Source organism: Podarcis filfolensis (assembly GCF_964270895.1).
Source record: "Podarcis filfolensis genome assembly, chromosome: 3".
NCBI lineage: Eukaryota > Metazoa > Chordata > Lepidosauria > Squamata > Lacertidae > Podarcis > Podarcis filfolensis.
In genome coordinates, this window is record NC_139606.1 from 102,032,685 (window position 1) to 102,057,918 (window position 25,234).

At 41.9% G+C, this 25,234-nt stretch overlaps 1 protein-coding gene across 1 annotated transcript in view; it reads right to left on the reverse strand.

The window, feature by feature from the left end:
* The window catches only part of SRBD1 (S1 RNA binding domain 1), a 164,312-nt gene that overhangs the window by 17,272 nt on the left and 121,806 nt on the right, over positions 1–25,234 (reverse strand). Inside the window, exons 17-18 of the mRNA XM_083605025.1 lie at positions 4,881–4,987; positions 3,191–3,367 (exon numbers count right to left, since the gene is read on the reverse strand). Coding sequence (XP_083461151.1) covers positions 3,191–3,367; positions 4,881–4,987 — 284 coding nt within the window. The remainder of the gene's footprint in view (positions 1–3,190; positions 3,368–4,880; positions 4,988–25,234) is intronic.

Genomic DNA, 25,234 nt, shown 5'->3' on the forward strand with positions numbered 1-25,234 from the left:
CACAGACCAGTGGTCTTAGTCCTATGTTCGTTAAACAAGTTTTAAGGACTGGGAAGCCCTCCACCTAAGTCCTGAAGAACCACTTCTAGCCGGAAAGCAAAGGACCCCTGGATGGTTAAGTCCAGTCAAAGACAATGATGGGGTTGTGGTGCTCATCTTGTTTTCAGGCCGAGGGAGCCGGCATTTGTCCACAGACAGTCATGTGACCAGCAGGACTAAACCATTTCTGGCACAACAGAACTCCGTGATGGAAACCAGAGCGCACAGAAATGCCGTTTACCTTTCTGCCACAGTGGTACCTATTTATCTACTCGCGCTGGTGTGCTTTGAACTGCTAGGTTGGCAGGAGCTGGGACAGAGCAAAGGGAGCTCACCCCTCTAGCCGGAGTAGTCATTATTGGGCTGGTGGGCAAAGGATCTCTAAGAGGACAAGTCAGCTTCATATATTTTTAGCAAGCCTTCTAGATTTACTTATTTATTCACCCATTTCTAATATGCACGTTCATTAAAATATATCAGAGTTGTATACAACATATAAGAATAAAATCAGCAGAAAGCATTCATAAAAACACCAGTAAATACTGATTGGTGAAAAAAGAGAAAATCTACCCAGCAGAGGCCTGTCTAAACAATACAGTTTGCAAAAGACACCTTAAAGGTGGGAGGAGTGGTTCCTGCTGAACCTCTATTGGTAAGGAGTTCCTAGTTAATGCCAACCAAACCTCAGGGGTGTAGAGAACCACCAGAAATCCTCTATCAGAGGATCTCAGTGATCGAATTGGAGCATAAGGAATCAGATGGTCCTTAAGATGGAGAACTTTAGCCCAGTTGGCATCTGTATTAGACATGAATGGATTTTATATATGTGCTGTTGTTGATTTAAACTGTGTGTGTTTATATATATCATTGTGTTAGACTTTTTTACAAATATATATACTTTATTACATTGTAAATCACTTTGGGGTGACTCATGGAAGTGATTCATACTTGAAATTCATAATAATATGTTCTCTTGCACATCCTCAGGCAGTCCTTTCCCAGGAGGTCCTTAGCCCAAATGTCTCTGGGTTTTGTACCATTCCTTGCTTCTTAGGGAACATTGGAAACTGCCTCGTGCCAAGTTAAGAGCTTTTGCCTGTCTGGTGCAGAATCGTCCCCACTGATTGGCAGAGGGGTTTCAAGCCAGGGCTATCTCAGCCCTACCTAGAGATATTGCGGACTGAACCTGGGACCTTCTGCATGCAAAGCACTATTGCAGCTCTTTTGGTTGGTCAAAACCTTTCCTTTCCAACATTTCTTTTTCAGTCAAATTGTTGGCTTTTTGACTTGATAGTTTGAACAGTTGTTTTAGGGTGTTCTGGGAGCTTTTTGCCCAAAACAATGGCACAGAAAAGCTTGGCTTACTTGAAGAAAATGTGTTTGATGGCACCTTGAGATTAACCATTAATCATCTTTTTTAAAAATTAGAAAACAGCATGAGCTTTTGTAGGTGGTTATCTACTACTTCAGGGACGCGGGTGGAGCTGTGGGTTAAACCACAGAGCCTAGGACTTGCTGATCAGAAGGTTGGTGGTTCGAATCTCCGCGACGGGGTAAGCTCCCGTTGCTCGGTCCCTGCTCCTGCCAACCTAGTAGTTCAAAAGCACGTCAAAGTGCAAGTAGATACCTTCCAGCGGGAAGGTAAACAGCGTTTCCGTGCACTGCTCTGGTTCGCCAGAAGTGGCTTAGTCATGCTGGCCACATGACCCGGAAGCTGTACGCCGGCTCCCTCAGCCAATAAAGCGAGATGAGCGCCGCAACCCCAGTGTCGGTCAAGACTGGACCTAATGGTCAGGGGTCCCTTTACCTTTATCTACTACTTCAGATGCTAAGCTGCAATTTGTGTCTGAAGAAGCAGGTTGTGACCTATTAAACCTCATGATATTTTGTAATAAAAAAATATTAACGAACTGTTAATTAAGGTAATGTGCAGCCAAACATATATTTCTTCATGATGAAAGACAAACACAGTTTTCCTATCGCAGCACTTGATTTTATTTCCTTACTATTACTCTGCTACAATGAATGGGTGTGCAGCTATTTCCAACTTGCATCCTTACTTAATTTTTATGGCTTCTCACACGAGATACAAGTCCAATCTGAGATTGGCAGACATGACTGCGTATATTAAACACATGTGTATCAGCTTGTGGGCCAAAGTGTATAGCGCTGGCCTGGCAGTCCCTTCTCCTGCAGAGACGACTCAAGTTGCTCCTCTAACATAGATATGGGCTCATAACACAGACCGTTCCATCTATAGCTGGTTGGTGCAACAAGCTCAAAGGTTTTAACATCTAATCTGAGCACTTTGAAGTTGGCCTTCAAAGTATCTTCATGTCTCAGGGTGGGGTCAGCTTTTGGAGTGAGCCCCAATGCTTAGCTCCAGACCGAGTTCAGCCGAGTTGCTATTGCATTACAGCACTACTTAAAATTTAATTGAACTTTCGTTTGGGGTTTCTTCCATTGGAAGGGATGGGGTAGTTTTATTATGACACACAGTTCCAATTTGCCAGAGAATGTCTGCAGCTGCCAAGATCAAAATAGCGTTAGAAGGACAGAGAAAGACCCAGGCGGCAGGGCCAACAGCCAGAGATTATGGGAGTTGTAATCCATCAATATTTGGAGGGCCACGTGTTCCCCATACCTTCACCTGCCCCTATGCCATATTGTCATTCTATAAAACATTGCCATACTAGTAACATGGCAGTTTCAAAAGAAACCAGGTTACCCTCTCTCATGGCCATGGGAAAAGAAGACTTCCAACTTATTGTCTTCCTTTTTATTTTAATTGTACTAAGCTTCTGCCTCCCATTGGAAGATGAGTGATTCTCTACATTCATTCACCATATTTTTCGCTCCATAAGACGCACCTAGCTTTTGGAGGAAGAAAACAAGAAAAAAAATATTCTGAATCCCAGAAGCCAGAAGAGCAAGAAGGATCGCTGCGCAGCAATCCCTCTTGCTGTTCTGGCTTCTGGGATAGCTGCGCAGCCTGCATTCGCTCCATAAGACGCAGACACATTTCCCCTTACTTTTTAGGAGGGAAAAGGTGTGTCTTATAGAGCAAAAAATACAGTAAATGTTACTTAAACAAGTAGGTGGCAAATAAATAACTGTAACCTGTTGTCGACATCACACCTTAATACATTACCTGCAGTGAGTTCTGATGTGCTCCTGGTTAATCCTGATAAAGCCAGCACATTGCTGAAAGGATTTTGGACCCAGTCCTTTAACATCCTTGAGCTGCTCCCGATTAATGAACACTCCATTCTTCTCTCGCCATTCAACTATATTTTTAGCCCTGTTGGCATTCAGTCCTGCAATATGTCTAAGAAGCACAAGGGAAGAAGGTACCCACACATCAATGCAAGCACTGAATCACCTGTGTAAGTATTAAGCAAAGCAATGACTAATGCAAAGGCACCATGGGGATTCTGTTTGTTGTACAGATGTCAGGGACTGGTTGGACAACAAGGAGTGGTGGGAGGCAGCAGCCGGGGAAATCCCAGAGAAGTAAGGCTTGGAGCCTGGGGGCTGGTGGTGGGACACTGAAGAGAGGTTGGTGGTGGTGGGGAAATTGGGAGGAGGTGCTAGATACTGAAGGTACAACAGGGCTTAGTGAGCAGGAGGAACCTGTGACAGGGAGCAGTTCAGATTCCAGGGCTGAAGCGGAGGTGGAGGGGAGGAAGAGACTGCTGAATAATCCTGGGAATCTCCCTTTCTGGATGTGACAAGCTCCCCTCTGGTTTCCAAGAATGCACAGGATAATGAGGAGGGCAGAACACAGACCTGTTTTTGTTCAAAATAAAAATGGCCAGTTAAAGTGTGTGTGTGTGTGTGTGTGTGTGTGTGTGTGTGTGTGTGTAAAAATCATGTTTACCATAGTGAGAAGTTTGGCTCCATGTGAAAAAATAAATGAGCCACAATAATAATAATAAATAATAAAATTTTATTTATATCCCGCCTTCCCCAGGGACAATATGTGAAGCAAAAACAGATTCTCCCTCCAAATGCAGGAATCAACACGGAAAATGAGCAAACCCACAACGCTGTTGCTGTTGGCATACATGTGTCTCAAGAGACGATGGAATGCACCTCCAGGGATGAAGTCAAACAGCTGCATTAGCATCACCGAAATGACCTCTCCAGGGCGGAAGCCTGGACAGTGAGTATGGGGGTCTTGGATTGCCCAGATGGCAAGGCCCTCCTCTCAGCCTCACTAATGTGGTCCAAAGGAAAGCAGAGCAATACGTTTGGCACCAGCTTGGCTGCAGCAATTGTTGGAAGGAGGCACACTAGGAGCCATCCAACCGACTTAGGGACTCCACTCTGGATTTGTGTAGCGTTTACTCCTTAGCCTTTTCTACTCCTGAAGATGTCCCTCAAGGCAGTGGATATCAACCCAACCCTATTATAGCATGCAGAATAAGGGATGTGGTAGTGAGTGCGGTCAGTGGGCTTGGGAAAAAGCTCAGAACTTTATTTTTCTCTGTGTATTTTTAAAACAGTGACCCTTTAGCTAGACACAGGGTTGATATTAAACTAAGGTATCAGAGTAGACCCAATGAAACAAAATAAGCACATCAGTTTCAGTTCTACTCTCTCAATATATCCCACAGGCTTAAGAATGCAAGGGGAAACTGTTCATGAAAGGAGAGTTGCACCCACAAAAGAAGAGAACAACTAACGTTCTGTGGACAACAGACCCTTTCTCTCTTAAGAGTTAAATGTGAGGATTCAAGCCACTGGTCTCATTTGGGAGCCATGGCAGGATTGAACCTCTGAACCCATTTGATCCAACTCCATGTGGTTACTGAAACACACAAGTCTTCCAAGCTCACCTTAATAATATTTCTGAGCAGATGTTAATATCAACTCCGACAAAGCTGACACATTCCTCCACCACGCTGTCTAGGGTTGCTTTGAGCAGGGTCTGAGATACGTCATGCTGCAAGATTTGGGGGTGCAAGGGGGGGGAGAGACAAAAAAATATTCCAACAATAACTGAGCAATATCGGATTACTGAAATACGGAAACCACACAGAAATGAGAATTCCAGGGAATGGCAATTTTAATAAAACATTTGCTGGTATAATATCAACACGTGAAAGAGCCCAGGAGATGCACATCTGATGTACTGCCACTGCTCATACTGCAGAGCAGGCGTTATTCCCTTGAATTTATTTTCAAGCTGTCCTTTCCTTTTAAAAACAGTTTGCGAGAACTCCAGATAGGAGCTATGCACATGACAGACAGCCTATCCTATTTCTTCTCAAAACAAAGACCCATTACTGGGCAAGCGCTTGCGTGTTTTTCCTCTAAAAATGATATAATGGAAATGAAGAAAGAAGGAATCATTGCAAGAAGGAATTACTGCAATGTAGTGGTTTTACTTATGCGTACCCTCTCCAAATTTGCTACATACTTGGGTAGCAAAATACTTAGCAGATTATTCATTGCAAAACCAGCCAATAAATAATAATCTGCATCTTGATCCAACGAATGGCTGTACATGTGCTTCCCCTGTACAAGTGGAATTGCATGTGATACACAAATTATTCCCTGCTAGATCAAGCAGCAGGAGCAACTTTGGGGAAGGAGGAATTGAGGATTGGATGCAGCCTGACAGGTGTGATTCCAGCTTCTTTAAAGGCGTTGGGCCACCTGTAGAGTTCCACATGATGTTGTGCATGTATAGTGCCGGATCGGGATGTTGCCCTTTAGTTAATCAACCTATTACTTTTAAATTTAACTCTGCATATCATCAGGATCACAATACAGATACTTCTTTGCCCTACGGAAGGAAGTAAAAGTAAAGGTAAAGGGACCCCTGACCATTAGGTCCAGTCATGACCGACTCTAGGGTTGAGGCGCTCATCTTGCTTTATTGGCCAAGGGAGCCGGCGTACAGCTTCCGGGTCACGTGGCCAGCATGATTAAGCCGCTTCTGGCGAACCAGAGCAGCACACGGAAATGCTGTTTACCTTCCCACCAGAGTGGTACCTATTTATCTACTTTGACGTGCTTTCGAACTGCTAGGTTGGCAGCAGCAAGGACCGAGCAACAGGAGCTCACCCCATCACGGGGATTCGAACTGCCGACCTTCTGATCGGCAAGTCCTAGGCTCTGTGGTTTAACCCACAGCGCCACCCACATCCCTACGAAAGGAAGTAGGAGACACCATTTAGGAACATAGGGAGTCAAACCACTGGTCCATCTAGTTCAGTATTGTCTCTACAATGACAGGCAGGACCTCTCCAGGATTATCAGATGAGGGACACTCCCAGCCCTACCTGGAGGTGCCAAGGACTGAAATTGGGTTGGGCACATGCTCAACCATTGAGCTATGGCCTCTCCCCATGTAATAATAATAATAATAATAATAATAATAATAATAATAATAATAAATGATACCAGTAATTGTTAGAATGAAAGGTCATCTCTCTTATTTATTTCCCCATTGCTTGTTAGAGCAATACAGGAAAACAAAATGGACTCAGACCTCCTTAACTCACAGAATGGTCCGTTAAAATGTGACACTCCCCCAATTAAATGCACCCTAAGTGATTAAGCTGGACAAAGCTAGGTTTCAGTAGGAGTGGTGCAGCATTAATTAGCAAGACAGACATAAAGCAGAAGATTAATATCACACACAAACCACAACTTTAGTCCCATCCCACCCCCAGCAGCTAATTGTTCCCCCCTAAAAGCTACTCTTGAAGCAGGAACATGCTCTGTGATGTGAGATGCTATGAGCGCCCCTTCTGTGCAAACAGGCCTCTTTGGATCCCAGCCTTTGTGCCATTTTTCTAACACTGTTACCAATTAAATATATGCTATTTTATTGCTTTAATATGTGAGCCACTCTGAGAGTTCTATGCTGAAGTGTGGCATAGAATTTTACATAACATAAAAGGTGGAGGAGGCAGTAAGAGCCCCATTCTGTGTATCACTGTGAGAAGCACATGTAAAAACACACAGTGGACAAGATCCAAAAGCCCTATTTGCACTCCCAAATTCATTTCACGAGTACGCAAGGGCTTTTCTGATTTCCTCCACAAACTGCTGTTCCTCATTAAGCTCATTATTTTTTCCTCTCTCTCCACAACTAGCTTTTAGCACGTATGATTTTGTTCTGTATTAATGCTCAGTATGAGACGAAATGGTTCAAGAAGTTTTTCACTCAAAATGCATAATGACCACTTCCTAAAAACACAATAAATCTGCACAGGTACACGAGAAGAGCCCTTCTGGACCAGACCAAAGGCCTAACCAGAACCCATGGACCAGACATAAAATCTACACCAGATCTTTCCAAACTTGTCATGGGTTGGTGACACTTTTTAGACATATCGTCTTATTCTTTGGTGATCACTTGTAGCCAAGTAAGATGGTCTTCCATGAATATGGTCTTAACTGTGTGTCCATAAGTGACTGTGGAGGCCAATTCTGGATCCACACATCCTTCCACAGTGGGGACATAGGTTTCCGGGCGGGAGTTGATCACAGTGTGGATTTGCCAAATGTGCCTTCCTCTTAGCTCATTTCTCCCTTTCATCTTCAGTTCGTGCTTCTTTGAAGTCTATGATGCCTCTGGTAGAGGCTAATCTCCAATTGGAGCGCTTGCAGGCCAGTGTTTCCTAATTTCCGATGTTTATACTGCATCTTTTTTAGATTTCCCATGTAAATCTTAGCCATGTATCATTTTGTGACAGAGTAATTCAGTCTTAAAGGTAAAGGTAAAGGGACTCCTGACCATTAGGTCCAGTCGTGGCCGACTCTGGGGTTGCGGCGCTCATCTCGCTTTATTAGCCGAGGGAGCCGGCGTACAGTTTCCAGTTCATGTGGCCAGCATGACTAAGCCGCTTCTGGCGAAACAGAGCAGCGCACGGAAACGCCGTTTACCTTCCCGCTGGAGCGGTACCTATTTATCTACTTGCACTTTGACGTGCTTTCAAATCGCTAGGTGGGCAGGAGCTGGGACCGAACAATGGGAGCTCACCCCGTCGCAGGGATTCGAACTGCCGACCTTCTGATCGGCAAGCCCTAGGCTCAGTGGTTTAGACCACAGTGCCACCCGCGTCCCTCGTAAACTGTACTTAGGGATAAATATACGCAAAATACATTTCAGTCCTGCAGCAACCAAAATCTTCCCAATGAGCAGCACTGGGAAGATCAACTAGGCCTTTTGCTACTGTCTCGGTGCCCATTGTTCCTTTTTCAGGGTTTGAGTACTTATTCCTGCTTTTAAAAGTTCACCATACTTTGCAAAAGTTGAAGCATTTTAAATTTATCTATACACAGTACATGCACTTGAAGCAACAATAATGTCAACTTTACTGCTTGGGCCCACCAGAGCCAAGAAGCCTGAATGCTTTGTAAATGCAGGAGCTAATTCAATCACCATGTTGGCTTAGCTCAGGGGCTCTTATAAGTCACTCATATAAATCTGGGTTGATCTGCAGTGGTTTTGTGATGCATCTGTTCGGGACATCATGCTGGCTTTGAGCCAAGATCCCAGATTATTTCACCCAATAGTTTGTTTTATCTCGTAAGCCACTGAGCGCTTCCAAAGTTATTTTAACCAAATATGACATGCTACCAGCATCAGCCTCCATTGACTCATATTTGTAATTCATTAAATTGTGGTTAATATCAGATTGGTTCCCTAAGCTGCGCTCTAGCGAGCCCTCATTCCTTTATCACAGTTTATCAAACTTAAGCATACAATGACCATGATGAACAGCAACATGAGATGCATAAGATAGGAAAGCTTCCTAAGCTCAAAATAATACCAAACACCATTGATGTTTCAAATGAAGATGATGTCATGCAGGCATCATAATCCTCTTCTGTGTATTCAGCTAGATAATCTGATTGCACGCAATAGATGCTGAAGCACAGACACCAAGAATCTGTCTAAAAAACCGCTGGACATCAGGTATCTGTATTTTATGAAGTGGTATATATTGCTTAAATGTACAGGGATAGACAATGTCATGCTTTCCAAATGTTGGTGGGCTACCACCATCATCCCTGACCATTTGGTCATGCTGGCTAGAGCTGGTGCAACAATGTTATACCAGCAGTCTCTGCCAGGAATTGGAACCATGTGCCACCCAGAGAACAGCTGCAAGCCATCTGGACTGCCTGATGAGTTTCGTCTACTCAGGAGTAGTAGCTTCCTCACAGGTAACCCCTTACTCCTGAGGATTCCAGCATCTAGCAGCTGACTGGGTCTGCACCTTCAGGCACCAGTGCTTCCCCCGACTTGGTGGCAGTTTAGCTTCTGATTGCGTGAAAGGGCCCTTTATATCTTGTGGATGAGGTTGAGCTTCCCTGATCCCTGATGGCTCCAGATCATCCTTCTCTGTTGTCCACTGCCCACTGACATAGCCTGCTTCGCTGTGACATCTACTTTGGGGCGTGCCAGATCCTCCTCTGAAGAGGGATCAGGGATATACCACTTACGTTAAGAGTGCCGTTTCAGAAGGTTCAGTCCACTATATTGATTCAAAGTGGTACCCAATCATAGCCAAACATAGACCTACACTTGTTCCACAATCTCAGGAACCATCATGCCAAATTTTGTGATGATATCTTAAGAGATGTCCTAATGGATATCAAATGGATAGGCAAATATTTTCCAAAATATTTATATCATCATCAATCAATCAATTTCTTGTGCATAGCCAAAGGTCTTTACAATGTACAGCAGAGGGCAAGAGCAAGGCTTTCCTCTGAAATCACACGATATAGATACAGCGGTACCCCGGTTTAAGAACAGCCCTGTTTACGAACTATTTGGTTTACGAACTCTGCAAAACCGGAAGTAATGTCCCGGTTTGCGAACTTTACCTTGGTCTAAGAACGGAAGCCAAATGGTGGAAGGGCACCGGTGGCGGGAGGCCTCATTAGGGAAAGCGCACCTCGGTTTAAGAACGGTTTTTGTTTAAGAATGGACTTCTGGAACGGATTAAGTTCGTAAACCGAGGTACCACTGTATAGATATTTGCCTACCATGCATTTTTTAGGGCTGAAGGAAAGCAGGTGTAGGTGGTCAATGTAACCACAGAGAACCAAAGCATATATGTGTGGTTTGTGAAGGTGAAGTCGAATGGAGAGGACAGGGAAGTGTTGACCAAAAAGAACTATTAGCTACCAAGCACAGCCAAATTTGGAGATGTCTAAAAAACACACAGCTGAGATTTGGGCCCCGTCATTCAGAAACATGTATCAAGCAATATTTGCTTTTGATGCCATGGGTTTAAAATATCGACATTCACTTAAGGCTTTCATTAAAAAAATTTGGAATAAAAATGTAAACTATTTGGAGTCTTCTTACACTTCCACCCCCTTAAATGATGACTTGACCTAAATCTGTTTAGAAATGATTCTCAGTCCCCCCTCCCCAGATGCAGTTGTCAAATGCTACACCAATGTCTCCAAAGTAAAGAGACTTAAAGCACAGGATTCAAAGCTGTCAATGATTAACACGGGACACAGCGATGGAGAAATTTCTGGAACAACAATGGCATACCAGCTCCGCCCAATGCATGACGGATAACAGCAACAATTGGGGGAAAGAAAGACATAGCATCTTACAAGGACAGGAAGAAACACGGTCAGAATAACTGTCACACACAGGAAAAACAAGGATATAGTTTGAGTTCCTCACTTGCAGTTTTATAAATCATTTAATGTGTCAACACAAATAGAAGTTATTAATATTGCAGTTGTTGTATAAGGGGTTATTATTATGACCGGAATGTAATTGAAACTAATAAAATTTTAGATTTTAGAACACAAGAAATAAAGAAAATAATCAAATCTAGCGCGCGCACACACACACACACAAATCTAGTATTTTTAAATTGCTGCAACCTGCCTTGGGAACTCGTGGTGAAGGGCAGGTAAGAAATCCAATTAGTACTGCCAATTAATTAATTATATAACTAAATTATATAATTCAATATTTGAATGATTGGTATTAATAATTCTATTATAAATTGGTATTGTTATAATGAGGTTACTATTGGATTGTAATTGAAAATTAATTTTTAAAAAATTATTATTATATATACTTTTTTTTTTTTTTTTTAAATAATATTTATTAAAATTTTTCAAAAATACAAAAAATATCACTTTACGGGACTCCCCCCTTCCCCCACCCCTACCATATTCCCCTTTCATATTGTTGGCCAAACAAGTTCCCCATTCAAATTGAAACTTAGTTTGTTTTACCCTTAATAATAATAAAAAAAAAAAAGAAAAAAACCCAGTGTTCTTTCCCCAAGACCCACCCCATGTCATTCCACAATTTCCATTTTTTAATAAAAGAAGCACCCCAGATAATAGAAACAGAAAAGGTAGAAAATAAAAAAAATATAATGAATAATAGACCAATTCAGCAAAAAATAACAAAGTTGGCAAGCCTTTGGAGTTTTAGTTCTCCCCCCCCTGTCTCCGGTTTAATTTCCCCCTGACCATCAACCCCTAGTGTCTGCCTGGAATTCTTAAGGCCATAAATCACAACTTTTCCCCAACTCCTTGCTGGCTATTTCTTTTTAAAATTAAAAATAAATTTTTTTGAAAATCAAAATTATTATTATTATCATTATTTTTCAAAACTTTAACTTCAGTCTTTAATAAAACTGTAATAGAACTCCCTCCATTGTTCTTTCCAGGTTGTAGTCTAATTTCCCTTTGTTCCGCTGCTAAAACGTTGTAATTCGAAAGTTTGGTAAGTCTGCAGGGATGGTTGTTATTCAGGGGCAAAACCTTACGTTCAGTCCCTTCCTTTCTTCAATAGAAAAATCTATTGTCTCCTTTAAAAAAAACAAAAAAGAAAACACCCTGAAGACGAGATGTTATTTCCGTTTTGCAGCTTTCCCAGAAGATAACCAGTCCTGTAAAGTTCCATTGGTGTATATATACTGTATATATAGACAAAGCTGTCAATGATCTTGCAGTACATTCAGTTCCCTGGAAGCAGAAGGTCAAATGCCCAGAACTAGAGCCAATCTTTGGAGGGATCTATGCTGCGATGCCCAGTTATCTTCAACAGGACTTATGAAGCAGACAGATGAAAGCCTGGCAGAAAGCAGCGGAAACTGGAAAAATCACAAAGACTCCTCATCTAAACAATTCTCATTTTTTAGATCAGCTATACAATTTCCACCTACTTCTGGGTTTGCAGCGTTCTTAATCCAAGTTGTTCATAAACTAAGCTGTTCTTAAACCAAGGTACCACTGTAATTGCCTTTAACTGTTTTTTCTTAATTGATAATTTTAGTATTTATTGTAGACCACTTTGATTTTACTGCAATCGAGTGGTATATAACTTTTGATAAACAAAGTTAGGTAACTTTAGATGCAGGGTTTAGGGTTGCCATATCTTGAAGAGCAAAAAAGAGGACGCATTTGCCAACTCATGATTCACCAGTCATGTTTTTCCACAGGTGAGTCCATGGCTGTGTATGTCGCTAGATGCAGTTGTAACAGCTACTAGAGAGGGAAGCCTAGTGTGATAAACTGCTGAACCAAGCCTTGTACAATTCTGTGCCTTCTAGATATAGGTGTCAATTCCTAGGGGTCCAGGTCCCTTCTTTTCTTGGGGGTGGGGGTGGGCTCCAAACTGCAGCCCTGTTTAGCTTTGCAAATGTGCTAGCAGTTGAAGGAATGAATTGCTTTATTATGGTCACAGACCAGAAATACCGACATATACAGCAATAGAGAACATGTAAATATACATAGGTTAAAATTAAACTAAGCTGTTCAAAAACCAAGGTACGACTGTAGGCATGTTAAGACATTGGCCATTAGATTCTCCTTAGGGCTGAGAGAGGCTATCCTTTAAGTGACACATTTTAACACATTAGCCAACCAAAAACATTAATATAAACTGCAAAACACTGATATTCATTGTAAAACTGAAGTTTTGCCACTTGTCACAATGTTCATCTGCTATATACACTCCTTTATTCTAATTTAATTCAAAAAGCACCTATAGTCTGAGACAATTAAAATGGAAATGAAAACCGTATAATCAGTTTTAATATAATTTTAATTAATTTAATTAATTTTAATTGATTTAATTTAAAACTGTATAATCAGTTTTAAAATTATACAACCGCAAACGCAAATACCTAGATCTCATGGTCCATTGATCTATCCATCATACACTCTCACGCACATAATCTATTTTCATTATTTATTTTCCCTTCCTCCTTAAAACTCTTGTCCCAGTGGCACCTCCCCTTCTGAAGTGGGGCCTGTCGTCTCGATGTGAGGGATCCTTGTACCCTTCGACCATGGATCCAATCTCCATTCCTTCGCACTGCTTGCTCACCCAACTGTTTATTTGTCATGTAATCCCGAGGAGTGACTTGACTGTCTGTACAAACAGTCTGGTGAGCAAAGCATGAGAGAGAAGGAACAAGGAATCCTTTGAAAGGAGTAGCTATGTGTATATTTCTGTCTTGCAAAAAAGGCTTATTAATTCTCCTTGTCAACGTGCTGCAGCTTTGCCCAACAAACACATGCGGCTTAACACCTGCAAGAGCAGCGCTCTAAAGCACCCTTTAAGGAAGAGGCACCCGCAAGTTTCTAATATTCAAAAGATTACAGCTGTACCAGATGGAGTGGACATCTGCTGTGAATCTATGCATGCTAAGGGAAGACACAGAACTTGACATATTTATAGGAAAAATAAAGAATCCCCCCTCCTCTCCCTTGTCATAGAGTATATGTCTAAACTCTGATCACTGAAGCAGTATTTTTGGTCATCCCTATTATAGTGGTACCTCTGGATGCGAACGGGATCCGTTCCGGAGCCCCGTTCGCATCCTGAAGCGAACGCAACCCACGTCTGCGTGTGTCGCAATTCGCCACTTCCACGCATGTGCGTGATGTCATTTTGAGCATCTGCGTATGCGCGAGCGGCAAAACCCTGAAATAACGTGTTCTGTTACTTCCGGGTCACCGCGGAGCGCGACCCAAAAATGCTCAACACGAAGCATATTTAACCCAAGGTATGACTGTATCTTTCGATTTCAACGTAAGATCATTGGGGATCAAGTTTGTGAATGACTCAAAATAGGGACACTAATGTGAGTCTCAAGCTACGTTGACACCAAATCAACTTCAGTTAAAAGCACAGGAATGGCATCATTTCTGTCCACCTGGTTAGATGTTATTTGTCCGTTGTTGTTTTTAAAAAGGTTGTTCCTTTAGCAAACTTCTGTGGCTCCTCCATCTCCCCAAGGCAATGAACAACAAAAACTCAATGCCCTTCTGTTCCAATGAAACAGAAAGGAAAGGGGGTTATGCTAACTATTCCATTTCGAAGTGATGTCATGTCACAGGCAGACAATCGCAACCATCTTCCCCAATTCCAGATGTTTTAGACTACAACTCCCAATAGCCCCAGCCAACATGGTGAGGGATGATAGGAGGCAGCAAAGCTTCTGAATAACACATGAGTAGGCAAACTAAGGCGTGGGGGCCGTATCTGGCCCAATCGCCTTCTAAATCTGGCCCACGGACGGTCCGGGAATCAGCGTGTTTTTACATGAATAGAATGTGTGCTTTTATTTAAAATGCATCTCTGGGTTATTTGTGGGGCATAGGAATTCATTCATTTCTTTTCTCCAAAATATAGTCCGGCCCCCCACAAGGTCTGAGGGACAGTGGACTGGCCCCCTGCTGAAAAAGTTTGCTGACCCCTGGGATAAGAGCTGCTGGAAACCACCGGAGGGATGAGTGCTCTTGTGTTCAGGTCCTGCTCCTAGATTTCCCCCAGGCATTTCCTTGGCCACTGTGGGAAAAGGATGCTAGACTAGATGGGCCATTGGTGTGATCCAGCAGTTTCTGCTTATGTTCTTATACAAGTTTTTACAGATACAGTCATATCTCATGTTACGTTTGCTTCATGTTACGTTCTTTCAGGTTACGTCCCGCGGCGAGCCGGAAGGACCGGAAAGGGTTACTTCCAGGTTTCGCCGCTCGCGCATAAGCACAAAATGACGTCACACGCATGCGCAGAAGCGGCGAATCGCAACCCGTGCATATGCAGACGCGCCACTGCGGGTTGCGCTCTTTTCATGTTGTGAACGGGCCTCCAGAACGGATCCCATTCACAACCAGAGGTACCACTGTACAACCCTCTTCTATGAAATAATTCCAACTAAACATCCTTTCCCATCCCAGTTGACGAATGATGCACTGGAAATATTTCACATGATCCTTCTTATAGTGCAGCCGGTTTTTAAAAAAAGACAACTTCTTTTAAAGAAGTGGGTATTCAGAATAAATCATTTTTGTGGAAATCAAGTTTTTCACATGGGTTCCAAGTGAGACTTTTGGCTCTCACATTTTGAGGTTATCGCCAGCGAAACAGGAAGTGCCACAGGATAAAATTAGATCATTCAAATGTCTGGTTACGACTGCAGCAATAAAAAATAAAAGTGTTACACACTGTAATTAACCATCAAAGGAATTTCTGATATTAAAATTACACTTTAACCCTTAAGCTTTATAACCAGCAGCTTGTAAACCTGGTTTATACTCATTTCTCCCTTTGAAGTTATTCACTATTCAGAAAAGGGCCTGTAAGGATTTTTGGTTTCCATGGATATTTTCTTTTGATTATTTCCATGACAAATTTGTCAACTTTACAAGTAAAAAGGAGATTATGGAGGCATGCACGCATACCACAAAGCACGCGGTCATATGGCAGTAGCTGCCACTGAAAGACAGATACGTGGACGTTCTAAGCATCTTCAGATAAAGTACTAAGATGTAATTAGGTAATTTTGATTCTTTTCCAGGTAGGAAAGGCAAAAGGGGGAACCTGCAAAAAAAAAATCAGTTTTGGGGAGCAAAGGAAAGCCTCACATTTTAGAACTGATTTGTTTCTATTAACCAAAGTTTACACTGGGACATTTTTTTTCTTAACTTCATTGATTAGGAGCAGGGGTCAGCAAACTTTTTCAGCAGGTGGCCGGTTCACTGTCCCTCAGATCTTGTGGGGGGCCGGACTATATTTTTTTGGGAGGAAGGGGGGAATGAACGAATTCCTATACCCCACAAATAACCCAGATATGCATCTCAAATAATAGGACACATTCAACTCATGTAAAAACATGCTGATTCCCAGACCATCCGCAGGCCGGATTTAGAAGGCGATTGGGCCAGATCCGGCCCCCAGACCTTAGTTTGCCTACCCATGATTAGGAGTCTTGGAGAAAGTCTAACAGCAGGAGATGAAGGATACTTCACACTGTGAGGGACTCAAAATGGCGACCATCTAGGATAGGGGATAGGGAACCTCAGGCCCTGGTGTGGGAAATGCAGTCCTCTCTATCTGGTCTTTGGGCTTCTCCTCAGACTTATGTTCTTAGGTTCCTGACATTCTCAGGACAACCTGAATGTACCTGACTGTTGTTTCACAGGTACAATACTTGATATTGCCTCTCTCTGCAAAAAGATGAAGGTTATAATCAAAACATACGGAAAGGTCCATGTGAGACACAATGCGTAACATCCTTTCATGTGGAGAATTAAAAGACAATCAACATGAGAAAAACACCTTACATCTCATGTAGAAGCCTCTGAAAGTTCAGACCAGAGGTTTTAATCTTTAGCGTCTCCTTTGGAAAACCCCTTTCAATTAGATTCTAAGAACAGAAGCTTAGTCCTCTGATGTTTGATAAAAGAGCCTTACTTCAAGACTCTCTTTTGAAGATTTTTTTGCATGTGGTTTCTCCCTCTCCTCCCCACGCTGGACACAATTCGGGATATTTTTTGTTCTAGTTTGTACTTTTATTTGGATTCATTTCTTGTCGTTTCAAAGTGAAATGCTGTTTGTTTTTAATAGCAATATGTTACCTCGAAATATCCCCAGGGGCCAAATATATATATCATCCCCAAGCAATCAAAACATTTGAAAAAACTGAAAATACCATTACATTTAAAAGTGCATTTTGGATTATCCATCTATGTTGAATTTACTTAGTCGTTTTTTAAAAAATCAACACCAATACCAGCCACTGTTATGACTGTTACAAATGCAACGATGTTGCAAAATTAGCAATGGAATTTAATTTAATTCATGTATTGATAATGCTGATTCAGCCAGTTTAGGACTTGTCTCTAGGAGTTAAAAGGAAGAGAAACCAACACACAACAATTGGTAGCGATGGGGTGTTATTCAAATACTTGCACCATCAGTACCACATTTTTACTTATTGTAAATCTTTTGGCAGTGTAAGGTATTTGCATAGGCTTCTCATTTGCTACCTGGCTAGGTTTAAGGATTTTGTGTTGCTATACAAAGCCCAGAACCACTTCAGCCAGGATACCTTAATGACTACCTGAGCCCTTGTATCCCAGTTTGATCACTGAGATCATCAAGAGGAACATTATCCACTGTTCCCCATGTTACAGAGGCCTATCAAGATATGATAAAGGTAAAGGGACCCCTGACCATTAGGTCCAGTCGCGGACGACTCTGGGGTTGGGAGCCAACGTTTGTCCACAGACAGCTTCCGGGTCATGTGGCCAGCATGACTAAGCCGCTTCTGGTGAACCAGAGCAGTGCACGGAAACACCGTTTACCTTCCTGCCGGACCGGTACCTATTTATCTACTTGCACTTTGACATGCTTTCGAACTGCTAGGTTGGCAGGAGCAGGGACCGAGTAACGGGAGCTCACCCCGTCGCGGGGATTCGAACCACCGACCTTCTGATTGGCAAGTCCTAGGCTCTGTGGTTTAACCCACAGTGCCACCCGCATCCTATTATCAAGATATGATAGCCATCTTCAAATATCTTAAGCAGGGGTCGGCAACCTAAGGCCCATGGGCCACAAGCGGCCCATGGGGGGTCATTTAACCAGCCGATGGACCCCAGCCGCCCGCTGGGGGACCCCTGCTGCCTGCTCGGTTGGCTCCCGTATGCCGCGCTAAACTGGCGTGCAGCAGAGCAGGGACCGCCTTCTCAACGCTGGCCAGCTTCAGCCAATGGGAAGCTGCACACGCCTCCTCCGAAGGTGGAAGGAGCGCCGCAAATAGCATTTTCGCGCACACACACACACTCTGGCCCACCACGGCGTCTGCAGGACTGTGAACCGGCCCAAGCCACAAAAACTTTGCTGACCGCTGGTCTACTCTGTGTAATGGGTCTACTCTCTTTAGATACAACTCAGGGTTTAGACTCAAAAACAATGGAGAAAAGTCTTCCAAGGAAAAACAAAAGGAAAGTTAAAAACTGAAAGGATGAATGCTCGTTTTCTCTGCTTGCAGGAAAGCACCCCACTTCCATTTGATTGGCACAGCAGCTTAAAAGAAGCCATCCAGGGATGCAAGTGTTATGTTGAATGACCCGTGAAAGACTGAAGGCTCAAAGAAGATCAGAAAATGTTTGACATAACAGAGGAGGTGTGAGTTCAGCACCAGTTTCCCTGTGATTCTCCAAACAGAGTAGATAAACACCCATTGTGTTGCTCACAACTGGTACCAATTTCAACACTGCTCCTTTTGCCCTCAAATTGCTTATATATAAGCAAAAAGGAAAACAAGAGTCACTTGTTTTATGACTGAAAACTGTTTTTAATGAGGCATATCTTTATGAGCAGGCCACCTATATGCATAATTAACACCAAGGAAAAGCACTTCCAGAACACTACTGGGTTTGGAATTAAGAGAGTCACCAAGTTTGCACATATCCTCGTTCAGACGTCACAGTGACTAACACATCTGTAAGTGGACTATGTCAGGGATCTTTGCTCCGCAGTTCATTGCACACCGCAGGAGAGATTGAACGGTACCTCTAATCACTTTAATTACTTGGGGAAACTAGCAAGACCCACTTTGGGCTCAAATAAAACAAACGTTTACTTATACACAGCAACAAGGTGGCGGTTTGTGAGTAAAATGGTTTAGCAGTCAAATGCAGTGTTTATAGAATAAAATTATTAATGCACATAAAGATTGAAACAGGTTATCCAAACCCACACTGCCTGGACCACCAGATTACATTTAAGGCTGAGCTACACATCACTTTAAAACACAATTAAGCCTAACTATTGTTAAAAAGTGAATGTTAGAGCAAATAAATTGCAGCTACTTGGCTCCTCCCCTACTCCAGCCAGGCTGCCATGATTTCACTGTAAACTTAGAATCATAGAATCAGAGAGTTGGGATTTAAGGAGAATTTACAGTAAATTTAAGGAGAATTAAAAGTTAACACGGTTCCATTTATGTCTGTTCATTGTTTATTGAGTTATATTTAAAATGCAGTAAGTTGCTTTTTCCCCCTACCAAGAAAAAGGCCGTCAAAACAGCTTACAATAAAGCTAATAAAACTGTGTGTTGTATCTGACTAAGTCATACTCAAAGTAGACCCACTGAAATCAAGGGACATTACTAGCTCATTAAGTATATTTAAAGGATTGAATATACTGTGAATATTGTATTAAAATTATATTTATGTAATCTTATACTCTATGATATAGAGTATAAGGGTGCAGTGGATTATGATGATAATGATAAACACTGTAATATGATGTACAGATACAGAACTGGCATTTTTCTCTTCCTTTGATTGTGTATATAAATTATTTTCTGAAATTTAATTGGAAAAAACCCTATATATATATATATATATATATATATATATATATATATATTACATATATACATATATTTTATATATATATATATATATATATATATATATATATATATATATATATATATGTGATTTTAAAACCAGCAAGTAATCAACTACAATCCTCAGACGGCTACAAATACAAAAACATGTTGGGACAAAGTTCTGCTGGTTAAGTTAAAAGTCCATCTAAACAGCTGTCTCTGTCATCTCCTTTTCTAGAGTTTTCGAGAGAAAACACGGCTTGGAAAGTGTGAGTTATAAATTCACAAAAGATATTCACAATATTCCAGAAGAGCGATCTGTAAAATAGCTATTTTTATGCCTTAATTCTGAAAGCAATCCACACAGCCCATAATAATCTTACTTCTCAAACTTCTGCAATTTATTGAAACATCTGCGTGAGAGGACACAGTCCCAATTTCTCCACCCCGGCGTTCCCATGTGTGGCTTATTCATTCCGATGAAAAACGGAGCAGGAAATTCTGATTGAGCTGCCTTTACATGCACTTTCCCCCATTGCCATGCACATAGGTGTGAATGACTGCACAAGGTATACAGAAGGAGAGAATTAGATCATCATACCCAGCTAATAACCCACAGTGACTTCAGGATGCTGAAGAGTCAGTGATCTAATTAGGCAATTTGTTTCATGAGCCTAGCTTGTGCGTTCTAGTAACATTTTAATTGCAGCAGTCATTAACTAATGTAATTGTTTTCTAATGGCTTATTTTCTGTTTTATGGTATAATAACATATTTTCTTTTGCTGGTGGCCCATAGGCCTTAGTGGAACCAGGGTGGGCAACATACCCCCTCCAAGCACTTGTATCTCACCTGGAGATGCATGTGAAAACTGCACAGGGTTTAAATGGAGCTGGAGCTTAATCCATCACCTCCCTGATGGTTAAGAATTGTTGGGACAGCTAAACAGACTGCTCTGGGAAGTACTGGACTCTCCTGTACTGGGGATATTTAAGCCAAGCCAGGATAGGTACACGACTGTCAGGAATGCCACAGTTGCATCCTGCTTTTCAAAATAATTCTATTTAGACAGCTTAAAGGTAAAGGTAAAGGGACCCCTGACCATTAGGTCCAGTCGTGGCCGACTCTGGGGTTGTGCGTTCATCTCGCTTTATTGGCAGAGGGAGCTGGCATACAGCTTCCGGGTCATGTGGCCAGCATGACTAAGCCGCTTCTGGCGAACCAGAGCAGTGTACAGAAATGTTGTTTACCTTCCTGCCGGAGCGGTACCTATTTATCTACTTGCACTTTGACGTGCTTTCGAACTGCTAGGTTGGCAGGAGCAGGGACCGAGCAACAGGAGCTCACCCCGTCGCAGGGATTCGAACCGCTGACCTTCTGATTGGCAAGTCCTAGGCTCTGTGGTTTAACCCACAGCGCCACCTGCGTCCCTTCCTTAGACAGCTTAGGCACGCCTTAATTACAGTCATCACTAAACAGTGCACAAGGAACACAGTGCTATGAAAATAAAAACCGGTTACAACTATACAATCAGAATCCAGTTAAAATGCAGAGCCTCCAAGTGTCCGTTTTCCAGGGACAGTCCCGGATTTACAGAAGCTATCCTGGTTTCTGATTTGATCCTGGAACATCCCGCTTTTCTTTAGGACATCTCTATTTTAATTGGAGAAATGTTGGAGGATATGGAATTAGGCAACTCCTGAGCCAAAGAGAAAAGTAACAATAGAGCCTTTAGAAGACATCTGAAGGCAAGTTTTTTAATGTTTCATGTTTTATTATGTTATATATATATATATATATATATATATATATATATAGGAAGCTGCCCAGAGTCGCTGGGGCAACCCAGTCAGGTGGGAGGAGTATAAATAATAAAATCAACACTATTATTATTATTATTATTATTATTATTATTATTATTATTATTACAGTGGTACCTTGGTTTAAGAACAGCTAAGTTTATGAACAACTTGAATTAAGAACACTGCAAACCCGGAAATAGGTGTTTTGGTTTGTGAACTTTGCCTTGGAATAAGAACATGTTTCGCTTCCTGTTGAGTGTGTTCCATTTGTAAATTGAGTCCCCCGCTGCTATGGGAATTGTCTTTGTTGTATGTTTATATTTTGGAAAATCAAATAAAGAATTGTTTTTTTAAAAAGAAATTTAAAAAGTATTTGGTAAGCACTGGAAGTTCAACAGGGAGAAAGCCCTTTTGATTTCAGCAGGAAGCGAATTCCATAAAACAGTACTGAATGCAGGGCTCCTGATGGATGCAAGCCATGCACCTGAGCCATGGGGAATCACTAACAGTGAACTCTCCCCCCCCCAAAAAAAAAACCACCTCATTGATTGGACAGGAATAATATGAGGCAGTCCCTGAGGTATCTAAAAGACCGTTTTAGATTAATCCAACAGCCTTGAATCTGGACCGGTAACGTATGGGCAGCCGGTTCGAGCTATTGAACATTGGAGTTATGTGCTTGTGATATAGTCTGTCCCCATCAACAGTCTAGCATTGCGCAAGGGGTTGCCCTAGATTACCTCCAGGGTCTAAGATTCTCTTTGGAATACCATCGCGCAACTCTGGGGAAACTCTGGCTTGAATTACAATATGCCACAAGCAGAACAGAGGCCAAAGGGCAAATAAGAGAAAGCAACTGAAAAGTTCTCGGAGGAGAGTACAGTTTTGATCAAAAGTACTCAAGTCACAACATTTAATTAACAACAGTATGTTCAGAACTGCAGCTGGAATGCAATCCTCGTCTTTCCTTTTTGCAGGCTTCTGGGTAAGGTAAGATGCTTATTAACTTGAATATGCAGTTTTTTTAGTTTTTTAGTTTTAAATGACTCTCAGCAGATCAGGGTAAACAGACACACACACACCTTCCCGCTTTTCGGGTGGAATCTAACCCTTCCTCATTTTTCTGCAGCAAGTTCCAGTGTCATGTCATAACAACTGTTCTGAAAAAAGACCCGAGTTCAAATAATACATCTGAAGTTTGTGCTCAAGTTCCAGCTTGCTTACTTTCAAGTGCAATCTCCTCAAGAACCTCAAACCGCCCCCGCTCCCGCAATAGATGAAGCTGCCTGCAGTTCTTGAGGTTTTCCACATAAAAGGAATATAAAGTTCAAATACATCTTTCACTAATTTTTAAAAAATTACTATGGCCAGGATCCAGCAGAGTGAGTGTACGTACACACACACACACACACACACACACTATCTTCAGAATTCAGATTTTCGAAAGGTATCCTTGCAAAATCGCCAAAACAGCTCTTCAAATAGCTTAGAGGATTTCGCACAAGAGTCCTAAACAGCAATCAGAGGGGACGTAGCAGTGGCAGTATACAGTGATACCTCGGGTTAAGAACTTAATTCGTTTTTGAGGTCCGTTCTTAACCTGAAACTGTTCTTAACCCGAGGTACCACTTTAGCTAATGGGGCCTCCCGCTGCGGCCGCGCAATTTCTGTTCTCATCCTGAAGCAAAGCTCTTAACCCGAGGTACTATTTCTGGGTTAGTGGAGTCTGTAACCTGAAGCGTCTGTAACCAGAGGTACCACTGTATAGGTCCCACAGACACACCTTAAAATCACAGAATTGTAGGGTTCGAAGGGACCCAAGGATCATCTAGTCCAACCCTGTGCAATGAAGGAATCACAAGTGAAGAATCCCTGACAGATGGTGATCCAACGTCTGCTTAAAAACAGATGAACTCTGAGGACGGGGGGGGGGGGGAATCCACCAGTGGCTGTGGATTCTGCATAAAGCATTTACCATAGGCACATGCAAGGTGCATGGCTTTGCATATTTAGAAAAAGCTCGCAAGTCACTTGGAGAGCACATTCATTTCAGAGTTCGTTCCAGTTGCATGCCCAGTGAAAAGGATATGAACTAGGAGATGCCGAGAAGGCTCTTTGGAGAGCTACGGCAAGCCTGAATAGTCAGACTTGGCCAAGAACACAGACTTGGCTGCTTTATAAGAAACCAGACCCTTTGTCTACCTAGCTTAGTACTGTTGACAATTAAAAGCTGCTCAGAACTCCATTCAGGCAGCAGTCTTCTCAGCCCAACCTGGAGGCACCTGAGGTTGAACCCAGGAGGTTTTGTATGCAAGCTATGTCCCTTACCCAATGGCTAGATGGATGGTCAGGCAAATAATAAGGAAATTGTTTAAAAGCACAACCAAAAAAAAAAATGAAGCACTCTAAAAGAAATTATCGATTCAACAGAAGCCCCCCTTTTCCCTTTCTGCTTAATTTTACACTTTATTATTCATTTCAAAAAGTAAACTGAAGAAGCAAAACAATCTGAAAATGACATTATGAAATAAATAGGCAGCAGCATTCCTAATTAGCAGTGGACATAGGAACAGCTTTGTGGTTCTATCATTCTACTTTTTGTTAAGCCCACACTTTTTTACTTATGGATTTTTATTTTTTTAAATACCCTCATCTAGAGACCCAGGTAGCAACACTGCGCTGGGATGTAACCAAATCACCCAGGCTGTTGATATGATGAATCCTTTTCGAACCTTAAGAACATGGCATGAGAAGCAGCCACATCCACTTCAGATACACACATATAAATGGCCAAATCCCTGTTGTAAACAATAGGTTGAATCCAAAGGGACCCTGTTACCATATCCAACAATGTTTCGGAATTCAGACAGTCCACCAACCTCTACCATCAGCTCTGCAGGTAGCACAAGAGGCTGAAGGTCCAATTTGTAATACCTATTTTGTGAGGAAATACATGAGCTTCCATGTATAGGAAGCTCAAAAGTAAGATGATGACATTGATTATAGATTTTATTGATTTAGATTCACGGGTTTATGCTAAAAAAATGACTACCAATTTGCCTTGAAAGCAGCTAGGCTAGACTTATATTATGCAGCTTTCTCATAAACAATTAGCTTACCCCACAAGCATCTGATAAAAACAGGTTAGCCAGAAACCCTCTCATCCTCTTCCAATCCTCTCAGTGATAAAATTTATGTTGCATTTTCTACTTTAATGATTTATTTTCTTTCTTTCAGACGATGCCTTCAATTAAGTTATAACTGCGCCATCCCCTTTAGGCTTGCAGGTTTAATGTTCTGGAGAGGGAGAACTATTAAAATAGTATTGCAGAAGTTTAAAGACCTGGCAGCTATAGGATATAAATATCTTCTACATCTGCTTCCAAACTCAAATCTGCTAAACTCCAGTAACAGGAGTGAAATTAGCCCACCCTTATAGAAAACATAAGATGAAGCTTTTCTGAAGCTTTGTTCAAGGGTTTTCCTAACGCAGTACCTATAATGATTACAGATTGTCATACTGAAACCTTGGAACTCAATGAACTAGAAAACCAAAGTAACAGTTCAGTCCTATGCATGGCCAGTCAGAAGACAGTACCCCTGTATTCACCTGGGATTTACCTGGGATTTACTCCCAGGTGAGCATGTGTATGATTGCATGTAAATCCTAGTGAATCCTAGTGAAAAAAACAACCAGCTATCTCTACGTCACAAGTAGCATGAAGACTCTGCTAGAAAC